Raw genomic sequence first — 20,535 nt, 5'->3', positions numbered from 1 at the left:
CAGTGGCTGACTACACTCCCCATGGTGTGACTCTTCACTCACTCCCTGCTCAGATTTTGGCTAACACATGGCAATGCTGTATGTTATCCCCTGATGTATGCTGGGGTCAGTGCTGTTTGGCCAAAGCAAAGGCACCGTGTATGCTCAACACAGGGGCCAGAAAGGGTTAAGGTCCTTATGCAGCCATTGTCACCTGCAATCTGCTGTCTCTTGCAGCCATCACATTTGCCTGTTTTTTGTCTGGCAATCTCTTCATAAGCTGCTGACTCCCAGAGGTGGTGTAGACCAAATGTCCAAGCTGAAAGTGTCAGCTTACCCAAAGAGTTTTTGAAGGAGCTGCAGCAGTGGCTGGATTGCTGAGGCTTTCATGCTTCACAGTGTGACACCTGTGCCATGGCAGAGGAGGAAGAACAAGAGCTCTCCCCAGCAGCTCTGTTTTGCTTATTATAGGTGCATGAGTTAACAAGTTGTGAGTTATGAATAAGAGAGCTTGTGAAGTAGAAATCAATCATTCAAATCCCAGCTAGGGTCTCTCCTGTTCCTGCCGTCCAGCTCCAAGCCTAATTTGTTTTCCCCATCACTGCTGGGATCTATGTAACCTGAAAACTCCATGAGAGTGTTTCTACATCAATTATTTTGCTTCCCTCTTCCCTGTATTTTCATTAACTTCCTTCTCACTGCTGTTTGGACTGACCTTGAAAAACAAGCCTAGACCTTACTGATGTAATCCAGACACAAAACTCTGGGAAAATTTTCCTTGTCTTTACGAAAGTTCCATAGAGATAGAAAATGCTTAACATGAGAAAGCATAAAATATTATTCAGGAGCATATATCCTGTGAGAGTCCAGAAGAAAGAGAGGAAGGAAGAAATAAAACTCTTTTGAAAATAGAGCAAAACCCACATTACACATATTTCTTCTTTCAAAGCAAAATCTCTAGACCCTTCCAAAGAAAAAGTAGCCAAATTCTTAAAATAAATTCCAAAGAATGCATTTTTTCTAACCTCATCTTTAGAGGAGTAGAACTTTGAGGGCTAAAGATTACCCAAGATAATTCAACCTAAGACACAAACCAGGGATACAGAAACTGTCAGCTCCAGCAGTATAAGCTTGGCAAAACTGTGAGACCTCTGAAATGGAAGTCTTAAATTAGCAAATGCTGAGCAATTTGAGAAACAGTCAGATATAGGAGAGTCATGTAACGAATATACTCTGTATGTTGGCAGGGTGTGTTACTGCACATTATGTAAAAGAGATGAGATGCACATTACATTAAAGACATTACATTCAAAGCAGCTGTGTATCTGTCAACTGCACAATATCAAAAAGGAAAAAAATGATACAACTTCACACTTTCTGTTAAAATGTACTGGAAAGAAAAATTCCCTTATGTTTGCCTTGACTGCTGCTTGACACCACATGAAAAAGAACCAGAGTATGCACACAGTTTGTTGCATTTGCAGAAACCTGTCTTAAATGCTAGATAGCCTTGATAAAAATGTAGAATATTGTATGAACCAACTAAATACTAATTATTGCCCTTCATACTTATCTAAATATGTCCCAAATGCAGAATGCTTCACTAACTCCCAGTCACTGAAGCATATGTGTGTTGGTGGTTTGGATGCACTTTGCTACCTTCTGTGCCACCAGCTTGTTAGTAGAATGATCAGGGATGAACTATTCTCCTTTCCTTTTTGCTTTGACCAGAAAATACTGATCTGTTAAAACTCAACTTTGTGCAGAAGCAGGTTAATTTTAGGAAGACAAGCTTTCTCATGAAACCAGTAAAAAGCTAATCTGACAGCAACAAAATTGCTGGATTTGTCATTAGAAATATTAGAATAGTCTGTCAACTTGCACTCTGCACACGTGTGGGAGTTCTCATGGTTCACAGAAACATGGTTCAAGTTTTTTTGGGTAGAAACTTGAAGTTCACTTTCATCCTCCGAAGGAAGGGAGCACCTTTGAAAATTTTTCTTTCAGAAGACAGTTTTGCTCCAAGCCAAATCATGCGCCAGACCCTTTCCAAACTTCTGCGCTTTGCACATTTGTCAGCAGCAGAAGGAAGAAATACAGCCAAGAGAATGGCTTAAGAAAAGCACACACAAGCCCACTAAAACCACTGGGGAAGCTTACACAATAAAAGTTAAATTTCCAAGTTTAGCTACCAAGTCTCTGGGAAAGCAACAAAAACAATTTCTCCTCTAAACAGACAATGCTAAAATCAACAAACCAGCTCTCTGCATGCTAACACTTGTCTTACCAACATGTAGCATTATACAACCTTGGTTAAACGAAAGGCTTCTGTATAGGATTAAAAATGCCTTTTTGGCAAATTCAGCACATCAAAATTTAATAATAGTAATAATAATAATACTAATAAAGAAAAAAAACCAGCAGTACCTTCAGCTCTACAACACATAAAGACATTTTTAAAAATGAGACTTGCAGATATTTTGAAACTGTAGTTAAGCCTCATAAAAACCCCAGTGTAAAAATCCAATACACATATGCTTATTGCTGAAATATCTTCCTGAAGCCCAGAGAAGATGAAATAATTGTTTCATTAGTTTACCATGCTTTATCATTCTGAGCTCCAAATCTCTTTTATTTATTATCTATTACCATGAGAAATCAATCAAATCACAATTCATAAAAACACACAAGGAAACTGCAATATACAGAGCATCTTTTCTTTACTAAGTGAGCTTGTATAACACAATTCTCAGGTCCTAAAACACATATTTTCAAATTAAGTACAATTCGTTACTTGGGTTTTTACTTTTTATCAATTCCAATAGCACTTGAATGCTTCTTTAAGATAGGGGAAGAAGTACAACAGCTCCTTTGACCATACACTATTTGGGATAAAAAAAAGTCATAAATACTTTCTACTGTACAAAGCAGCCAGACAAAAGAAAAGGAAAAAGGACATCTGTTTATTCTTTCTACAGATCTGAATATTTTTGTAAAACAGAGTTAAGCACTATATTCAAAACTGCAGAAAAAGCCTCTGAGATACAAGTGTATTTTCTTAGTTGCACGGCTGGTTCCAGATCTATTGGATTTTTCTTCTTACTATATTGCACAGAATGGATCATAGCAAAAAGCAAGGGAAATATAAAAAATATGCATGAAGTAGTATTTCCATTCGATAAACTGCTCAAAAGAAGATAAAATTCTATGCCCAAATGCCCAAGACCTATGTGTGTATACATACTTTCAAATATATACACATAGGTCTATATACTGTATATATCTACACACATCTGTATATGACTGCAGAAATTATGGAGCCAGAAGTCCAATTCAACCATAGTACTGCATCTAATTTCACTGTGTTTCTTCCTGTGCCAGCCTTGTTTACATAGAAGTGTACACATATTCCTTGACAAGTTGCAATGTTTTGAAGATTGAGCTGTTGAAGTGTTTTACATGTCCTTTTTCCAGTAAAATTGATTCTAATTAATAAATACAAATAGATTTTAGCAATTTATTTACTTATTGTTCACAGGGAAGAAGTAAGACAATACCTACTATTCTGTATATTGGTTTTCATTATCCCAAACATTTAGAATTTTTCCTTCCCCAGTATCTCTGGGGAAAGGAAAAAAACCCCAAAACTCACAACCCACCTAGAAATTTCATTTTGTGATGAGGAATGTACTGTTAGATGTTTTCCCCACACTTGATATATGAAACACTTTATTGATGAAATAGTGCAAATCTAAGATACATTTTTATTTTAGATTTCCTTTTCAATTGATAACAACTTGATAGTCTGTGGTCCTGGTCATGCTATTATTTTTGGTCAACTCCTTTTTTAATTTACCATATGGACAACAAATTGTTTCAAAGCCAAACCTCATTGCTTTTTAGCTGTTATTTAGAGTCTCCCATTGCCCAAAATAAATCGGCTTTCTGGTAAATCACATGGAGGTTATATCACAAGCATGTCTGGTATGTTTCCTGTTTTGGGCTTGCATATTAAAGTGAAGAAAATTCTTAGAAGCCTGTGGTGAATTGGGAGAGGCTGAATTGGCGGCTTTATTAAAATTCAGTATTTTTTTCTAACAAAGGCATAGGCAGAGAAGAAAATGGCACTAAGCACAATAACAGAAATCAGGGGCTTCAGAAGAGTCTTACTGCACCAAAAAAAGTACCATCTCCATCCAAGGATATTTTAGCCCTTCTCCGTGGTATTGTAAGTTGAAGTTCATCCCCTTCTTCTAATTTTGCAATGCCTGGCAAAAGATTTGGAATATTTTAAAGTTAAAATTTCAAATACACTGTTTTATAAATGGTATTCAAAAGTCATTATGTGTCATCTTGCAAATGTAAGCATGGCTTTTTTACTTGTGATGAGTGCTTTTATCTTTAGGCACAATCTCAGAGTTTACAGCCTATCCAACACTGACACTTAACATCCTCTGTGAAGATGCACCTAACTTCCACACTGCACACAGTTCACTTAAGCAAACACTGCAAAAATTTCTAACAGTGATGTACTCAGGTTCCTCATGTTCTGGTGATGAGACAGCCAATATCAGCATTGAGTATTACTGGTCCCAGACGACTCTGTTCCCATGCTTCTGGAGGAGGTCTTATGAGCTTTACCAACCTAATGAAGTTACCACACATCAGCTGATCCACTGCAACTGCAGAGCACAAAAATTTGCTTCCTTCCAGCCACACATCGGCTGATACGATAACCAAGATCATGTCACCTTCAAGCTGCAGCTGCTGAACTGAGAACACATCTAATATCTGCTGTGACACATGCTCAACAGCATGAGAGAGAGCAGTCAGACTTTTTTTCCAGATGAAAACAGAACAGTGGGAATTTTGGAAGCAGGAATCAAGAAGTGGCAAGACAGAGACCCTAGACAAGGGTAAAATCAGAATATCGTTGAAATTGAAGGTGGTTGTGTTGCCAGAATGTGTGATTGAAGGGGCAAAAATTAAAGGAAATATTTGGACAGCCTCAATTGCCAGGACAAAGTATCAAAGTAAGTTAGGTAGTTGGAATTTATTTTTATTTGGAGAAAAGATTAGCTTCCTGACACATCCTATTTGTTTAATGTCATTACTTCCTGATAGTCAGCTCCTTCCCTCAGTGTCACCCATGTTTTCATAAGGCATTGAAAAAAAACCCTGCTAGAAAATAACCAAAGAGAAAACTCTCAAAACCACCATTAAGGTGGAAAGACAGACAGATTAGAGATAATATATGGGGTTTTATAGGTCTTGACACCAATTCCTTAAATGCTACCTCAGAAATATATACATATTTTGATCATTGAACCTGCTGGACTTGCACTGAATATTTTAATTGGTCTTTCTTGTGGTGTTTCTAATTGGTGAAATCATAAAGAGCACCATATAGGAATTATCTGTTTTTCATCAAACCAAAAAAATGCCTTTGTAAGGAGTAGAAATATCACAGTAAGATATGAAAGTATTGGATTGCTAAAATCCATAGATGACATTTCAAAGAAGAATATAGCTCTTTAGTATTTTCTTGGGATAACTTAATGTGGAATTCAACCCTTAAGTTAAACTGAGTTTTTCAATAAGGACAGTAAGTACTCCTCTTGCCTGCCTAAGGCATCTAACTGAAAGCACCAAGATGTCTAACCACATTAAAGAATCAATGGAGAGAGAAAAATGGTTCAGAACACCAAGCTAGGTGCATAATCTCCAATTGCTGATACTTTATATAAAACTGTATTTTCTGAAAGTATTCTGTAATTTTTCAGCTAACCAGATCCAGGAATGCAGACCCTGTTCTTTATGACTGCTACAATACAATTGCCCGACACTACAGATTCTATTTGATACAACTTATTTGCAAACAAAGTAAAGGCAAATGCAGATATTTACCAGCAGTATAGCAAGAATTATTTGGATAAGACTGTGGCATGTTTTGGATGCAGCGAAACAATGTCACCAAGCTGAGATCATCACCAAACACGTGAGCCTTCTTCCTCTGTATTAGGTGTCCCATAGCAAATGTTGTATCCGTATATAAAACCTACAGAAAGAAGAGGTGAAAAATTCAAATTTAGTGCATGGAGGCATTAAAAACATCTTTACAAAAGTCAGGTCCTGAAGTGAATTGAACTTTCTCACCTGGCCATATATGAAAAAATAACCTGTTTCTTTGATCACTATTTTATTTCCTTGTTCTTCCAGAGCTGTTCCACGTTTAAAGCTCAGGAGCCAAGGGACAATGCTTGAATCATCTAAAAGACAAAATAATTTTAGGTCATCAGAAAGCTTTTCTTTATTTTCACCTGCCAAAAATTAACAAAGATGACTTCTAGATAGAACTTCCAGTCTCACTAGGTGGATTTCCCCACGGAAAAGTTATTTTTCAGAGCCATCAAGATACAGGGACCTTCCAGATGCAGGGAAGTCCTTGTTTTGCTTTGTTTTTGTTGTCTTTGTTTTTTTTAATTTTGTTTTTGTTTTTAATTTTAAAATTTGCTGTTAAAACTCAGTTACTGCTCTGAAGTTAGGTAAAATTTGTTGGAACAACTATCCCATGGAATAGTTAATCATAAATCATGGCACACAGTCTTACCTTTCTGTTGGATATCACTTTTGCTGTCAGCAATCAGTTGCAAGCAGGCCTGCAGGACTTCACAATGAAAGCATTTTGAAATCAAAGAAACATAAATTAGTAATAAAATAACTTATGAAACCACTTGAAGAAAATAAAAAGGACATGAAAGAAATCTTTCAGTCTCACCACTTATTTTAAACCAGAGCACACTAGATTTAACACAGATCTTACTTAGGGGTGCAAAATGAAAATTTCTGTCACAACACATACTAGATGACTTTCAGAGATCATGCGGTTACATGGGAGACCTTGGGTAGCAGCGCCAGTAACACTTGCCTGTTTTGATATCTGGTCCTAATATAATTATGTAGCAGTAAGTCAAATGAGCTAGAAATCATCAGGTTGATTAGCCTTGTTAATTTTCTAAGCAAAAGCTTGAAAGAAGCTGCAACCACACCAGCTATGATAGACAGCGGATTTTCCAACTGTCTGCCATATTATTTAGAAAAAATTACTATCCATTTAAAGTTGTTGTAAAATATCACTCATATATATTGTCATAATAAATTCTCAAAGTTCATATATATGCACTTTCAATATATTTTCAGATACCTACACTCGATTAACCTATACTGAAAATAAGAGGGAAAATAGATGATTCTTAGCAAAACAAGGCACATATAACAAATACCTTGGTACCTGTCAAAATATGTTGCTCAAAATTGTAGGGATTGGTGACACTAATGAGAAATTAGGTATTTGTTCAGAGAAAAATACTGCAGAATGTTAAAATATAGATTTGCAAGTGAAACAAAAATCTTGTAAACAAACCTGCTAAGCATAAGTGTCAGGCAACAGGACGAAAGTAAAAAAAAGAATAGCTGCATTTGCTTGGAGCAGATTTTAACCAAAACATCTGGTTCTCCTGCCGCTTTGAAGGATGGAAAACTGAGTAGTAATGTTTACTGCACATGGCAGAGACCAAATGAATTTATTAAAAGTCAAGAGAAGAAAATTCTGCTGTGGATTGCTCCATTTAATTTACCACTTTTCAGAAAAGAAGGCTGTGGATCAGATTTGGCCACACAGATTTGGCTATAATGGGCAATGCCATGGATATGGTACCCACATGAACAACCAAGTGTCCAGTAGCACAAATCTCTAGCTGCACAGCAGCTGGCAAGAGGATTTGGGTGGAAAGCAGTCTCTTTTTAAGTCTCCTTTTTAAGGGATCCTTCTTGAAAACAGCAGAAGAGGGCTGGATGCAACCAGCACTCAGCAGTGCCAACTGGCAGCACACAAGGATTCGAGAGCACATCTGGGAATGCTCCCATGCCAGAATGATCACACAACCTGCAAGCCCTATTTATGTTAATAGGAATGCTATCATCCAAACTCCTGTCTCCTACACTGAAATGTGTCCCTGAGTCCTATTAATACACATCAATAATGTGTTACAATCTATAGATTTTTCAAACCAAGAATTTAAGGGCATCTGAATTAACTACTTTCTGGTAAGAAATAAAAAAAATACTCAAGCCAACACAAAATTAAAAAAGGTATTATACTTCATACATTTTTCTATCACACCTGTGAGCAAAAGAGTTTTCTGGAAAACAAACTTCTAAATAAAATCAAAATGGGTTTTTATGGAGACACACAACGCAGCACATCAAGCAACTAATTTCACAAGGTATTATTTCTTCTTTGGAACAAAATGCCTTCCTAGTGAATGGAATTTGCTGATTTCCTAGTATTTCCATAAGCTAAAACAAAATTTTAATTTCTGCTTTTAAAAGAGCTCACTAGCATGGCCACCAGATATTTCACTTATCAAACAAGAGGATTTTTGATGATTCCCACTAACCAGCTGCTATCCAGCTGGGTACCAGTGAGCAGTGTCTACAAGCAGTGAAAACTATGGCAACTTTAGCAACTCTTGCTAAATTTGCTCTGCAAACTTGGTGGACATTTTTTAAACTATCCTAATTCTCAGTTTGCAAGTCTGGATTTCTGCTTCAGCTGGTTGCAGCACTGAAATTCTAGTCAGCATTGCTGAGAACTGCTCACAGTAAATAAAATTTGCATGATCAGTATAGTTTGAGATCATCTCCATATTTTTTTTTAAAAAACATAAAAAACATACTGTTTTACTTCATTCTACAAACATCAGATTTGCACTTAATCTCTAAAAAACCCTACTGTCTCTTTTCTTTTAATATATGCAGATAGGAACAAGCCTTCACAGAATACAGTAAGCTGATTTTTGGAGAAAATGCATGCAATAGTGTTCTTCATAACAATAGAAATTACCACAGTGGCCATTTTGCCTAAAGTTACAAAAGACAATGCATAAAAAAGTGCTTGAAGGATTGAACAACAACATGCTTCAAAAATATGTTCAGAAGCCAAAGTTGACACATAACTATTTCCAGTGTATACAAGTACTTTGACTTCAGTGGAACTACTTACATGCCTAAAATTGAGTAATTAATTGAAACAAATTCCGAGTAAACATTACTACTATTCAGGATATACAAAGTACATTTTCTGGGTAAATTAACAGGAATTTTCAGTAAAAAGTACCCTAATCTTACCTTAAATACAATGTGAAGAATACATATATTACAAAATACACATTGAATAGTTGCTATTGAATGTCTTTCAGCCCAGTGTAAATCAAACCTGAGCAACATCTTTATAGTCGAAAGGATTTTTGATCAATAATGAAAGAAAAATACAGGATTAATATAATACATCTTGAAAATGTATAAGAATATCTAGGCTGAGTGTCACCATGAGATCCATCTGTATAAAAGTGTATCTAGAATGAGGCAGTGTGCCCCTTCCTCTTGTGACTTTATATAATGGCTTTGCTTTGATGAACAAGCTATTTTTTTTACTGATTTTAATTGCCCTGCGGGCTGTGGGTTGGCAGAAATTCACTTTGGAGTCTGCCTTACTCCATGAACAGAAGACCCAATTCTGAAGACATTAGTCACTCCAGATGCCTTTATAAACCACAGCCAGCACATGAAATGATGTGTTCTCTACTGGTTGAGCAATGTAGTCACAATTTTAAAAAACCTACTAACTTTTGCTGAAGGAGAACAATCCAGATTTCTACATATTTCCATGGTTTAAGACCTTATATTGGTAAAATAACATTTTACCCTCATATGCAAATTTTGTTATTATTTAAATTGCATAATAATTTTAGTATTTTGCAATCTCACTTAATGATCCATCCAAACAAAATTTCAAGTTTAATATTTGTGGGCTCATGTATAAAATTTAAAGTTTTAATATCTCAGGCCTGAGACATCTGTGCCTAATTTTGCTGAAATAAAATCTGGGAAAAACCCTAACCTTGAAGAAAAAAAACAAACCCACCCAGACCTGCTTATTTAAGTTCCTTTTTTGTTTAGATCTGTTCTCTATAGGCTTCCCAAAGCACATTTAAACACCAGACAATATATTTTATAAATGACAAAGCATTTTCTTGAACCACTTGCAGTTCTTCTTCCCTTCTTGATTTCTCATCACAAGAGATCTTATTCTAGTTTTTGCTTGTTCATTTTTATAAACTGGTTTTCATGAACTCTATCACAGCAGATACCAGGACAACCGGTTAATTTGGTGGTTTTTAATAGAGACATCTTTATATACTATTAATTATGGATTCAATCAGTTCCTGCATTCAAATGCCTTGATCAGTTGCAGGTATGACTAAGATTGAGCAAACATCTTCAAAGGATTAGTAACATTATTTTGACCTTCACAGAATTGTCAATAACATGTTACACTTAGAAAAGCAAGGGAATTTTTTAGTAGGAATTAAGACTACTATTATACAGTATAAACCGGAATGTTGGTTTTAAAACTTAGAGCCTATTTGGTGCATTTTTGACTGTACAATGTTCTGCATAACACACAGTGCTGATTTATTCACTCATTCAATCAGTGAATTTTTTCAAGTAAAATTGCAGGAATTGCATCAAGTAATTTTCTATCCTTTTGCATAGAAGGGTCTATTTCTTTTCGAATTAAACTTTTGTCAGCAGAAGCAAATAAGGATAACATATATTTTCAAGAAGTAGGCCTTTCTTTTGCCTTTTTAATTTGATTTTTATTTGACCTCTTCAAACAATAAAATATGAAGTACTGTGAATATTTGGTAAGGGAATTTTATATGTGGCATTTGTTTCAGCTAGTAAAAAAGCTTACATATCAATTCAAAGATCACTAAAGTCAAGGACCACTTGTAAAACCTCTTGCTATCCCTCTGTTACAGATATCTAAAGCAACAACATACAGAGTCAAAACACTTCCTACCAACAAATGTACCAATCTTTCAGTACAGCAATTTTATCAAGAGCAATGGCAAAATTCTCACACCATGCTTAGAAGGCAATAATTATTTCCCATGGACACAACTGATACTGGAGTAGAACCTAAGAAATGCTAACCCAATTGCCAAGTCACACACCAGGTTACCCTGCCTAATTAATTTGTGGAATTACATAGAATAGCTCCTCAGCTCCTTCATAAATGCAAGGAGTTGGGCAACCTCAATACACCAAAGTCAATGTAGTCCATGAAGGCTCCAGTCTGATCCCAGCAGGTCACCTACATTTGCATTTACAGAAGACCTGATTTTCACCTCCCTAGATCATGGGAATCAGAATCCTACAATAAGGATCAGAATGAAGCACAGAGGGAGCGTTAAAATGACACCAGACATTTGTACTTTGGCTTAGGCAACGTGACCTAAATCTTGTTGCTAGACTCAAGTGCACATGCAGCTTAGGGAGAAACACACAGGCAATGCAATCAATAATTGTGAACAGAATGCAAAATTCAGGAGAGATATTTTGTTGTGCACCAGTTTTCCTACACAGATGAAATTTGAAAAGAGAAAGATAAAAAGCAAAAGTACATCTGCTGTTATATGTCCTGACATGAGATTTGCCAGAACTGTACATTTCAAAATCACCCATTACCTCCTACTCAGTGCATCAAGAACTCTGGTTCTGACTGCTAACTGTGCGGCTTTATTTGGAATTGGTGTTTGAAACACTTCTCTTCAACCTACCCAAGCTGGAAATTTTCACAACTCACAAAAACCATGCAACTACTGATGACTAATAGTTTTATGCATTAGCATAGATACATAAAAAAAGAAACGTGTTAAATCCACTTCCGCTCAATTGTCCTCTTAATTACAATGCTAATTTGTATGCATTTGTATGCATTTGTATCCATTTGTATGCATTAAAATGCAAATTCAGTATGCTCAAGACAAGCAGTGCTGGGTCTGAAAAAAAGAATGATGGGTCATGCATTCCTGGAATTTAACGATTAAAGTTTAAAGACCCCTGAACTGAACAATAACTTTGTTTATAAACAAAATATTAATTCTATATTTTTTCTTCTGCTCTCTGTTGGAGCACAAGAGAAGCAATTAGATATCAGTGACATTTTCAAATATTAGCTTTCTAAGGAATTGATCCATATAAAAGTAGAATGATGGTTCAACAATTATGAAATCAGACTCTACTTTGAGAGTTTGCTGAAGCAAACAGAAGTATGACAAGAACAGGTATCTCACTCAATATTCTGATTTATTTGCCATTGTAACAGAATGAATGCCACACATCTGCAGGACAATTTGGAGACTGATGGGATTCTGGTACCCAGATATGATTGTTAAAAGATCAAAATGCAGGGCCTGTAATTCTGTGTACATGACCAAGTAGTAGACTGGATTCAGCACCATGAACAACACCATGTTCTTGTATTTAACTCACTCTGCTAAAACAAAATTTAATATTGACTAGTAGGTTCATGGCCATCAGAGAAATCTGATCTGAAAAAATATAATATGTTACTGAACTCTGAAGAGCTACATTTTTTTGCAATTAGAGCAGGCAGAAAGCTAATTCTAACAGATAACCTTTGGTATAAATGCCAGATTTGCAATTTATTTTTTTTCTTTTTTACATTTAAAAAATATGAAGTTCACGTTAGAAAACATTTTTGTAATAGGTCAACTTATGTAGCACTTCCCTTTAAAATGAATGTTCATATTCTATATTTTCTGTCATCTGTCCTAAACAACTTTAAAGCCAGTGTACCTTAAAAAAATAGTCTACAGAAATAAGTAGCTCAATTGAAATCTTATGTGTTAGATGTAAACAGGTATAATCAGAGGTGGCTACATGATGAGAAGAAGTCTATTCAGAAGCACAGCTGAGGAACCCCAAACTCTGCTTGCCTCAGATAGCAACAAGACTAAAGATAAAAGCTATTGTGAAGGAAATTGGATCACTTGCAGAGTACTGATGCTTTAACATTCATTTTAAAAAAGACATCCCCTTATTTTTTATGATATTTGCACATCAGATGACTTGTTTTTATTTTGGAGTTCCTAGGGTGGGGAGGGCAGAGGAGCTTTGTGGTTCCTGTGATAGGAAACAGGCTACAAGAAATAGAATTTAAGCAATCATGACCTCAGTCCTGTTTGCGAAATCTTTCTTAGCCAAGATCTTGCATCAAAGACTACTAATGAAATAGAATAAATCTCGTATAAACCTGTGGATTTTAAGTGATGTCCTAAATTAATGTGTTTTTATTTTTTTAATATTAGAAGTAAGTAGAGTGATTATACTCTAGAAATTTAACTTCATTTAGCTTACTGAAGCTCGAGTGAAATACATTTCATGTTAGTTGCTCAGTGAGAAACACATTTTATGCAAAGTTTCATTCAGTCTTTACCCAGAATTTACTCCATTTCAACATTTCTAAATAGTTTCAGGTATCAGTTAAAATAATATAAAAGAATACATAAGAAGAGTGAACTGATTTAGCAACTCACAAATATTTTTAGTAAATGCAATTAGAATATATGTGCAAACTGGTATAAAAATATTTGCATTTCATCTTACAAAACGTCACTGTGCTTGGAAAAAGAAATAAAAGCAAGCATTTTATCCTCAAAAGAAACAAATATATCCCATTAATATGTCAACTCTATAATACACATCAGAGTTCTTTTACGGAGCACAGTCTTCAGTGTTCTTTACAGAACCTTTTAAAAAGGAGAACCATGACTAAAACAAAAATCTTACTAGACAGGCATTCCTTTATTAATTTTACTATTTATTAACAATTTAACTATTTATTAAGATTGTAATAATGTAGAAATGCTGCTAAACTTCTGAATTCCTTGTAGTCTGCCTCTTTTGTCAGGTACAAGCCAACCTTTCTTCTTGAAAGCTCTTATTTCCTTAAAGTTCTCATTACTTCTCTCTTTAAGGGAGAGCATATTTCCCAGAAAAGTGAATTGGCATTTTTATTAATAGATTTCCTTCCCTACTTTGATCAGAGAGAACTGAACAGCTAAAAATCGGAATGAAGTTACCTTTATCAACTCTTAACACATCATGTAGATTTGGGATCTAACATTCAAAGTTTAACCTGCAGATAGCATAAATATCTGGTACCTTAAACAGTATGTCCCTACTCATGGCAGGATGGTTGGACTACAGGGCCTTTAAAAGTCCCTTCAAACCTAAAACATTCTGTGGTTCGATATTCTGTCCTTTAAGAGAATATGCCTATGGTTAACACCATTCATCCACCAATAATTTTGAAAACCAGAATGGGCTCCAGGAGCACAGATAACTGATAGCAGAAAGAAAACATGAATCAAACTCTCCTGCTTTTCTCCAGACAGTATCCAACTGCGGCATCCCAACCCACTTCACCAGCTGGTATTTATTTACCTTTTTCTTCTGTGTTGGCAACAGACCGCCTGCCCCTGTTTCTACTCCCGTCCCAGATTTCCTTTTGGAAGCTCTCAGCTGGGCCAGTACCAGCAAGCCTGCTCTCCTAACAAGGTGAAGAAACAGTCAGTGAGAGCAGCCCCACATTCGTCCATGCCCTGCAAGTAAGAATCCATCCCTCCAGCTTACCTGCGTGGAGCCAGCTGCAGACACTTGCAGGAAGGGAGAAACAGGGGTACCTGCTTTATTTCCATCCGGGGACACGAGTGGCTGGTCTAGTGGAGACCTTGCCTGGATGCTGTAGATCAGCTCACTGCGCAGAGCTTCTAGTTCTGTTTTCAGGATGATAACATGGTAAAGAGACACTGCTGCAAGACAAGAGGACAGGAGCATTGCAAGCCACAGGAATGTGACAGAAAAAAGTCCCGTGGTGCCTGAAACAGCACCAGGGGGGGCAGAGGGAGAGGAGGCGGTATCCTTCTGTTGGATGACGTGCACACAGTCCACGGATTTCATCGCTGCTCTTTCCTTACTAAAGCCAGAGGGAGAGTTCAGCTGTCCCCTTCCGAGGTGCAATCCATGTTACCAGTTGCTCTCTGAAACTAAGGGCATCCAGAATAAGTGAACAAAACGCCCAGATCATTTCCTGTCATATGAAGCTGTTGATAGCACCATTAAACTTAATGTACAGAGTGAACATCTAAGATTCTGTCTTCCCTTTGTTTTCACCTCTCTGTGCTGCATTTTGGAAACGAATACTTTCTCACAAGCTACCTTCCTCCTTTCACTTTCTACTAGTTATTTATGTGGCAGCTTGTTATAGGCATTTCCCATAATCTTTAAATTTAGGCACAGCCAGTACCACCAGTAATTTTGAGCCTTATCTAGAAATGCAGAAACCATGTAAAGTTTCCTGGCAGCATTTCATCCAATGCTACTTAAAACATATATATGTATGACAGGCATGTGCCTCTGTGCGTGTGAAGGCATATAGATGTACTCTGTATATACACATTATATCATGTATATTAACATCTTTATATTTATATCTAAAGGGCCAATATGCCTATAGAGGAGACAAATTATTCAAAATAAATTTTTTGTCCCTTCGTAAAAACAATAGTGAAAAACATTCCCAGGTATGAGTCACAAATTACAGGTTTCTCTGCTGCACGAAGAGGCAAATTCTGCAGTTCAGTTCATCAAACTAACTTGAAAAGGGATGACATTTTATTAAACTTTGCTAATAAATATAGTCTCTCTAAAGAACTCAAGAACTTGCATTATTGCAAAAGGGAACATGAAGAAGCAGGGAGAGGAAATTTGGCAGAGTGAAACTAGGAGAGGTGAAAACTAGAGGATGGAAGAGAATAAGAGAGAGGGAAATAAGAACAGGGTGAAAGGGCAAATTTTTATTTAGATAATTTTAAATTAAACACAACCCAAAGCCTTAAACATGCATGCTGACAACATTCATGTGAATCCTGAGTTTAAATTAATCTTTCAATATTTTGTAAGTCTTTTCATATTAAAACTCTATATTAGGAATTCCTTTCTCCACAACAGCAAGGCTACCCAGATATCCCACATATGTTCATGTGATGTTTTTTTTTTTTTACTGTCTTCTCACACTTTTTAAAAATTCAACTTTTACCCCTTTGTTGAAAGTTCCAGTGTTCTGGGACAGTGAAAAAAGATAAACACTATCGCAATTATAGCTAAAATGAAAGGGGCCAACCCCTCTTACCATGTAAGTAAACTTTATCTTTGCAAAAGAGAAAACTTTTACAGGTCAGTCCAAACACAGTGTAATAAATCCTGATGACAACACCTACCAGAGTAGCTCAGATCAAGTTAATTCTGTTGGGAAGGAGAAGGAATAAGGAACAACAATAAAGTAACAACTTCTGTAGCATCTCCCTCTTCTGTTTCTTAAGGCTACAAGATATTTAGTGTGATTATAAGCTTTATCATCTTCCGTTGTGATGCAAGACACACTTTTCTTTATTTTTCCATCTCTAGCAACCACATACATCCTGCACAGACAAGTAAATCTGTTCCTAAATGTAAAGGAAAAAAATACACCCTGTATCTTGTGCCTAGATGCCACATGCATACTGTGAGAAATTATATAGAAATTAGTGTGGGGTGGAAAAAATAGAATACCATACCATTTCTGTTTCTATTTTAAAGGCTAAGTTAAGCTGTAAATGGAGCTGCATTTTGAAGTAAATTTAATATGAACTAATGTAGGGGTTGGTTTTTTTTAACAGAATAAGCAATTATTGGATCTAAGCAGGCATGCCTTCTGGTATCCCTAGACATCATCATTACCAGCCTAGTACTGACTGTCCCAAAAATAAAAAAAAAAAAAGGTGACAGTTGGAAAAGAAGTGTTATTTTAGAAAATGAAACTGAGTGAGAGAAAGAAAGTAATAACTAGCTATCCAGGAATACTAATAAATTATTGGCCAGTGAGGTCTCTGCAGTCATTAATGTATCAGAAAATAAGAGACTGGTATATAAATAGCAGCACTCTAGCCATCTCTAAAGAAAATAGGCTGCTCCCTGCCTCCTCCTGTTTAATTTGGGCCATTATTTGGGCTGGAGAAGGAATTGTGGTGACATAGAGAACTTGTGTAAGACATCTGGCTCCATCCTGCTTATAATTCTGATCAATGAGAATTTCAAACGGGAGATGAGGAAAATCACAACAGCCCACATGTGGGAAAATGTTAATAGGCATTTGTAGCTAAGCATCAAAGGGATCTCTCTGTTGGCAACCTTGTGTTGTTCTGTAGATTTATAAGCAGTTATGTGGTTAGAAAGAAAATGTTACTTCAGACTTCTGTGATGACAAAAATGGAGGAACAATAGCTAATGACAGTAAGACATCAGTCATGAAAACCAGTACGAATTACCTAGAAATATACTTAGTTGAACAACTTCTAATATAATCAAAGGGAGCTTTAGTTAATCAAAGATTGCTAATTACATCAAAGTAAATCACAAAAATAACTTCCAAAAAAATCCCCCAAAATCACCAAACCCAAAAAAGCCCCCAAACCAAACAAAACCCCCACACTAGTTGCAAAGCCTAGAACCTGGAGTCAGTGCCTCAAGGTTTTCCTCTATATCTTGTCATAACATACTCTCCTTATGAGTCCTCTCGTTGGCAGAGCTGCAAAGCTGTCCTTAGCCTGCTTAAAGCAAAGTCACTAAGATTAGTACACGCTATTTCTGCTGTGTTTTAAAACTAAGGTGTGACTAAAAAGGACTAGGGAGTGCTCAGACCAGCCTCCCATCAGCAGACATTGGAAGGTGATGATTTCAGCTGAACACAAGCTCTCAGGGGAATAATCTTGTTGAAATAGAGATATAGTGTTTGGATATATATGCTGTGGGGAAACAGCATCTGCTTTTATATTGACAAACCTATTTGCATATAGCTAAGACTATATTGAACAAGACAAAACTGAACTGTGAAAAAGGTCAAAAATCCAGAATGAATATAAGAGACCTAAGGAACTAATCTCAGAAATGGTATTCAGGTTTTGGTTAGCAGCCTGCTTCTGCTGGACAGCTTTCCTGAAAATCCTTTTCCAAACTTTTGTACCACATCAACAGTTTGGACTCAAGACACACATGCAGTCAGAAAACCTTAGGAGCCACCTCAAGACCAGTTCAAAGCAGCATTTTCCAAACTATTTCTACAAAAGAAAATGTCATTGTATTAAACTGCAGAAACCTAGTCTTGGCCATCTAACTCTGCAAACAAATAAGAATAAACCCTTATAATAATGGTATTCTGAAAATATGGTCCTCATTTGCATGCACAGTACATGATCTGTGCAGACACCAGTGTCTTCTTAACCAAAAAGGATGAGCTGTGTTGAACACTCAGATTAACTGTCTAGAAAACCTCTTTAATTTAGCCAAGGAAAACTATTAAGAAATGCCTTGGCTAGTCTAAGAACTCTACTTCCAGGAAAAAGAGCAAGCATTTGGGTAAAATTCAAAATAATAAATAAATAAATGAAAACCAAACCCCAACATATTATCACTGAAGACTCCTAAAGGTGAGAATATTTCACTACATGACAGGAAAATGGGTTCCTGAATAAAATTAAGGCTGGTTAAAACTTCTAAGATGTTACAGCATAAACAAGCCCTGTAATTTTATGCAGGTAATTAATTTTTTTCATTTCCATTATGCAGTGTATCAGATTAAATGATCAAGATGGGTCCTCCTAATCTGAAAACTTATAAAATATTAACATTACATGTGTGGGGAACCAAGGCAGAGATAATAGCTAATCATACAGGAAATTTGTGGTTTAACCAGAAACTGAATTCTTGATTTCCTGAAATCCAGTTATGTGCTTTAACCACAAAAGAATTTTCTTTATTGGGGGGAGGAAAAACCCATAATGAAGTTCAACGTACAAAAGAGAAGCAGCTGATATGACTGTGAAGGCTTGGGTAAAAACCCAATTTACTTGAGAAACATGAAAGTTTACTTAAAAACAAGTGTTCTGTTTTTAAAAAGGAGGTTGTGCAGATGCTGCAACTCAGAGATCCAGGCAAGCATGTCAAAGGCCTCACTAAAAGTATGCCTGCAGTGGCAAGGGTCCAGCTGCACATACTTCTGGAGCAGCCACAGAATGGTCCCTGCAGTTATTGCAAGAAGTCTTGCCTTACCACACAAGACAGTGCAGAAAAGATAGATCAGCACAGAAAAAGAAAAGGTTCCATTCTGAAATTTTCCATTTAATTTCAAGCCTTTTCTGAAGGTGGACAAAACAGAAGGACTATTTTGGAGGAGATCAGAATAAATCCTGTATTATAGTTTTCTGCTAATAAGGAAATCTATCTGCATTAAGAGCATCCACAGATTTCCCTCTTAAACAGCGCACATTCCCCTCACTAAATTAGTTCTTTCAGCCATACAACTTACACAGTAGCAAATCCAGGCAAGTTCTGTCTCACAAATGGATCCAAAATGTATTCTATTTCTGGATACTCCACTCCTGTGCCTGTATATCTTACATCTTACTATTTTGACTTTTAGGAAGCTGTTGAATACTTGGCACATAAAGGATGTGTTATACGAACCGTTAAAGACTTATTTGATAAATTACCTTGTTAGAAGGAAAACAAAAGATTCTATGAGATTTTTCTGAGGTGAAAAGGGCAATTTTTTGTCTTTTCCTCAACATTTCAAAATTGTCAAGGATAACACAAATGTCTCTGCACATTTTAGGTATGCCATCCTTGTTTTATTCCTTGCAATATTTTGTTTCTCTAGATACCTAGACAATTTGTGTCCAAGTGCATACTACACAAATTAAACCTACATCTGACTTGCAGCCACTGTCACTTTTTACATGGTTATTACAAAGTCCTTTCAAAGAGAAAAGGAACTGACACAGAAAGGAAAAGCAATTATTATAGGTGTCTTTCAAAGTATGGAGCAGAACCAGCTAGAAAAGAATTTTAAAAGCTTGTAAAAAGAAAACCCAGGATTTATATACCACAGCTTAATGCCAGCCTCCTCCCCCACCCCCACCTTCCCCTTCCCATGATGTTACAGCAATTGCTTCTTACTGCCCAGGGAAAAAGGAGCTCTGTCATACAGCTGAAGCCCACTTCTCTCAGTCTCACCAGCTTTGCTATGCAGCAACACGGAGAACTGCATTTCTCCACCTCTTTGACACTATGCACAGATGGGCTAAAAATGCTTTTGTATGCTAACAAGATAAACACGGAGACATGGCCCTTCATGTGGGAGTGGCTGCTCTGCTGCTCCTACAGTCTGGAGACCTTCAGTAGAAGGCACAGGACAAGGATTCAAGTATTTTCAAATCATAATGTTATTTCCTCGTAGCCCTATTTGCTACACTGTCCCTGAGTCCTAGAGGACAGGCAGGAAAGGATTCTCTGCCTGACCTTTTCCCTTTGAATTTTTGTAAATAATTAGCCCACACCAGAAGTTAAGTGGAATTCAAACCAGCTGTAAAACTTCCTTTCTTTCTGTCCTCAAGCAGCACAATCTGTTCCTTAGTGACTTGTCAAGCTAGCAGCAACATCTTTCTGAACTTGGTATGTGAACATACCTAGGTTTCTGTCAGCCACCTTGCACCTTTGCTTTATTCAGCTCATTGCTTCAGATTGTTA

At 36.5% G+C, this 20,535-nt stretch overlaps 1 protein-coding gene across 1 annotated transcript; it reads right to left on the bottom strand.

Moving 5' to 3' along the window:
• Positions 1–2,618: 2,618 nt before the first annotated feature.
• On the bottom strand, positions 2,619–14,955 carry TNFSF13B (TNF superfamily member 13b). The gene is made up of 6 exons (XM_062514993.1): positions 14,548–14,955; positions 14,359–14,464; positions 6,590–6,646; positions 6,136–6,248; positions 5,887–6,037; positions 2,619–4,247 (listed from the first exon to the last, which is right to left on the bottom strand). Exons 1-6 carry the CDS (start codon positions 14,872–14,874, stop codon positions 4,135–4,137), a joined length of 867 nt encoding a protein of 288 aa, XP_062370977.1. The 5' UTR covers positions 14,875–14,955; the 3' UTR covers positions 2,619–4,134.
• Between the last annotated feature and the right edge of the window lie 5,580 nt (positions 14,956–20,535).

Source organism: Cinclus cinclus, chromosome 2, assembly GCF_963662255.1.
Source record: "Cinclus cinclus chromosome 2, bCinCin1.1, whole genome shotgun sequence".
NCBI lineage: Eukaryota > Metazoa > Chordata > Aves > Passeriformes > Cinclidae > Cinclus > Cinclus cinclus.
Note: the sequence above shows the minus strand (reverse complement) of the source record. Positions and strands in the feature narration are given on the sequence as shown.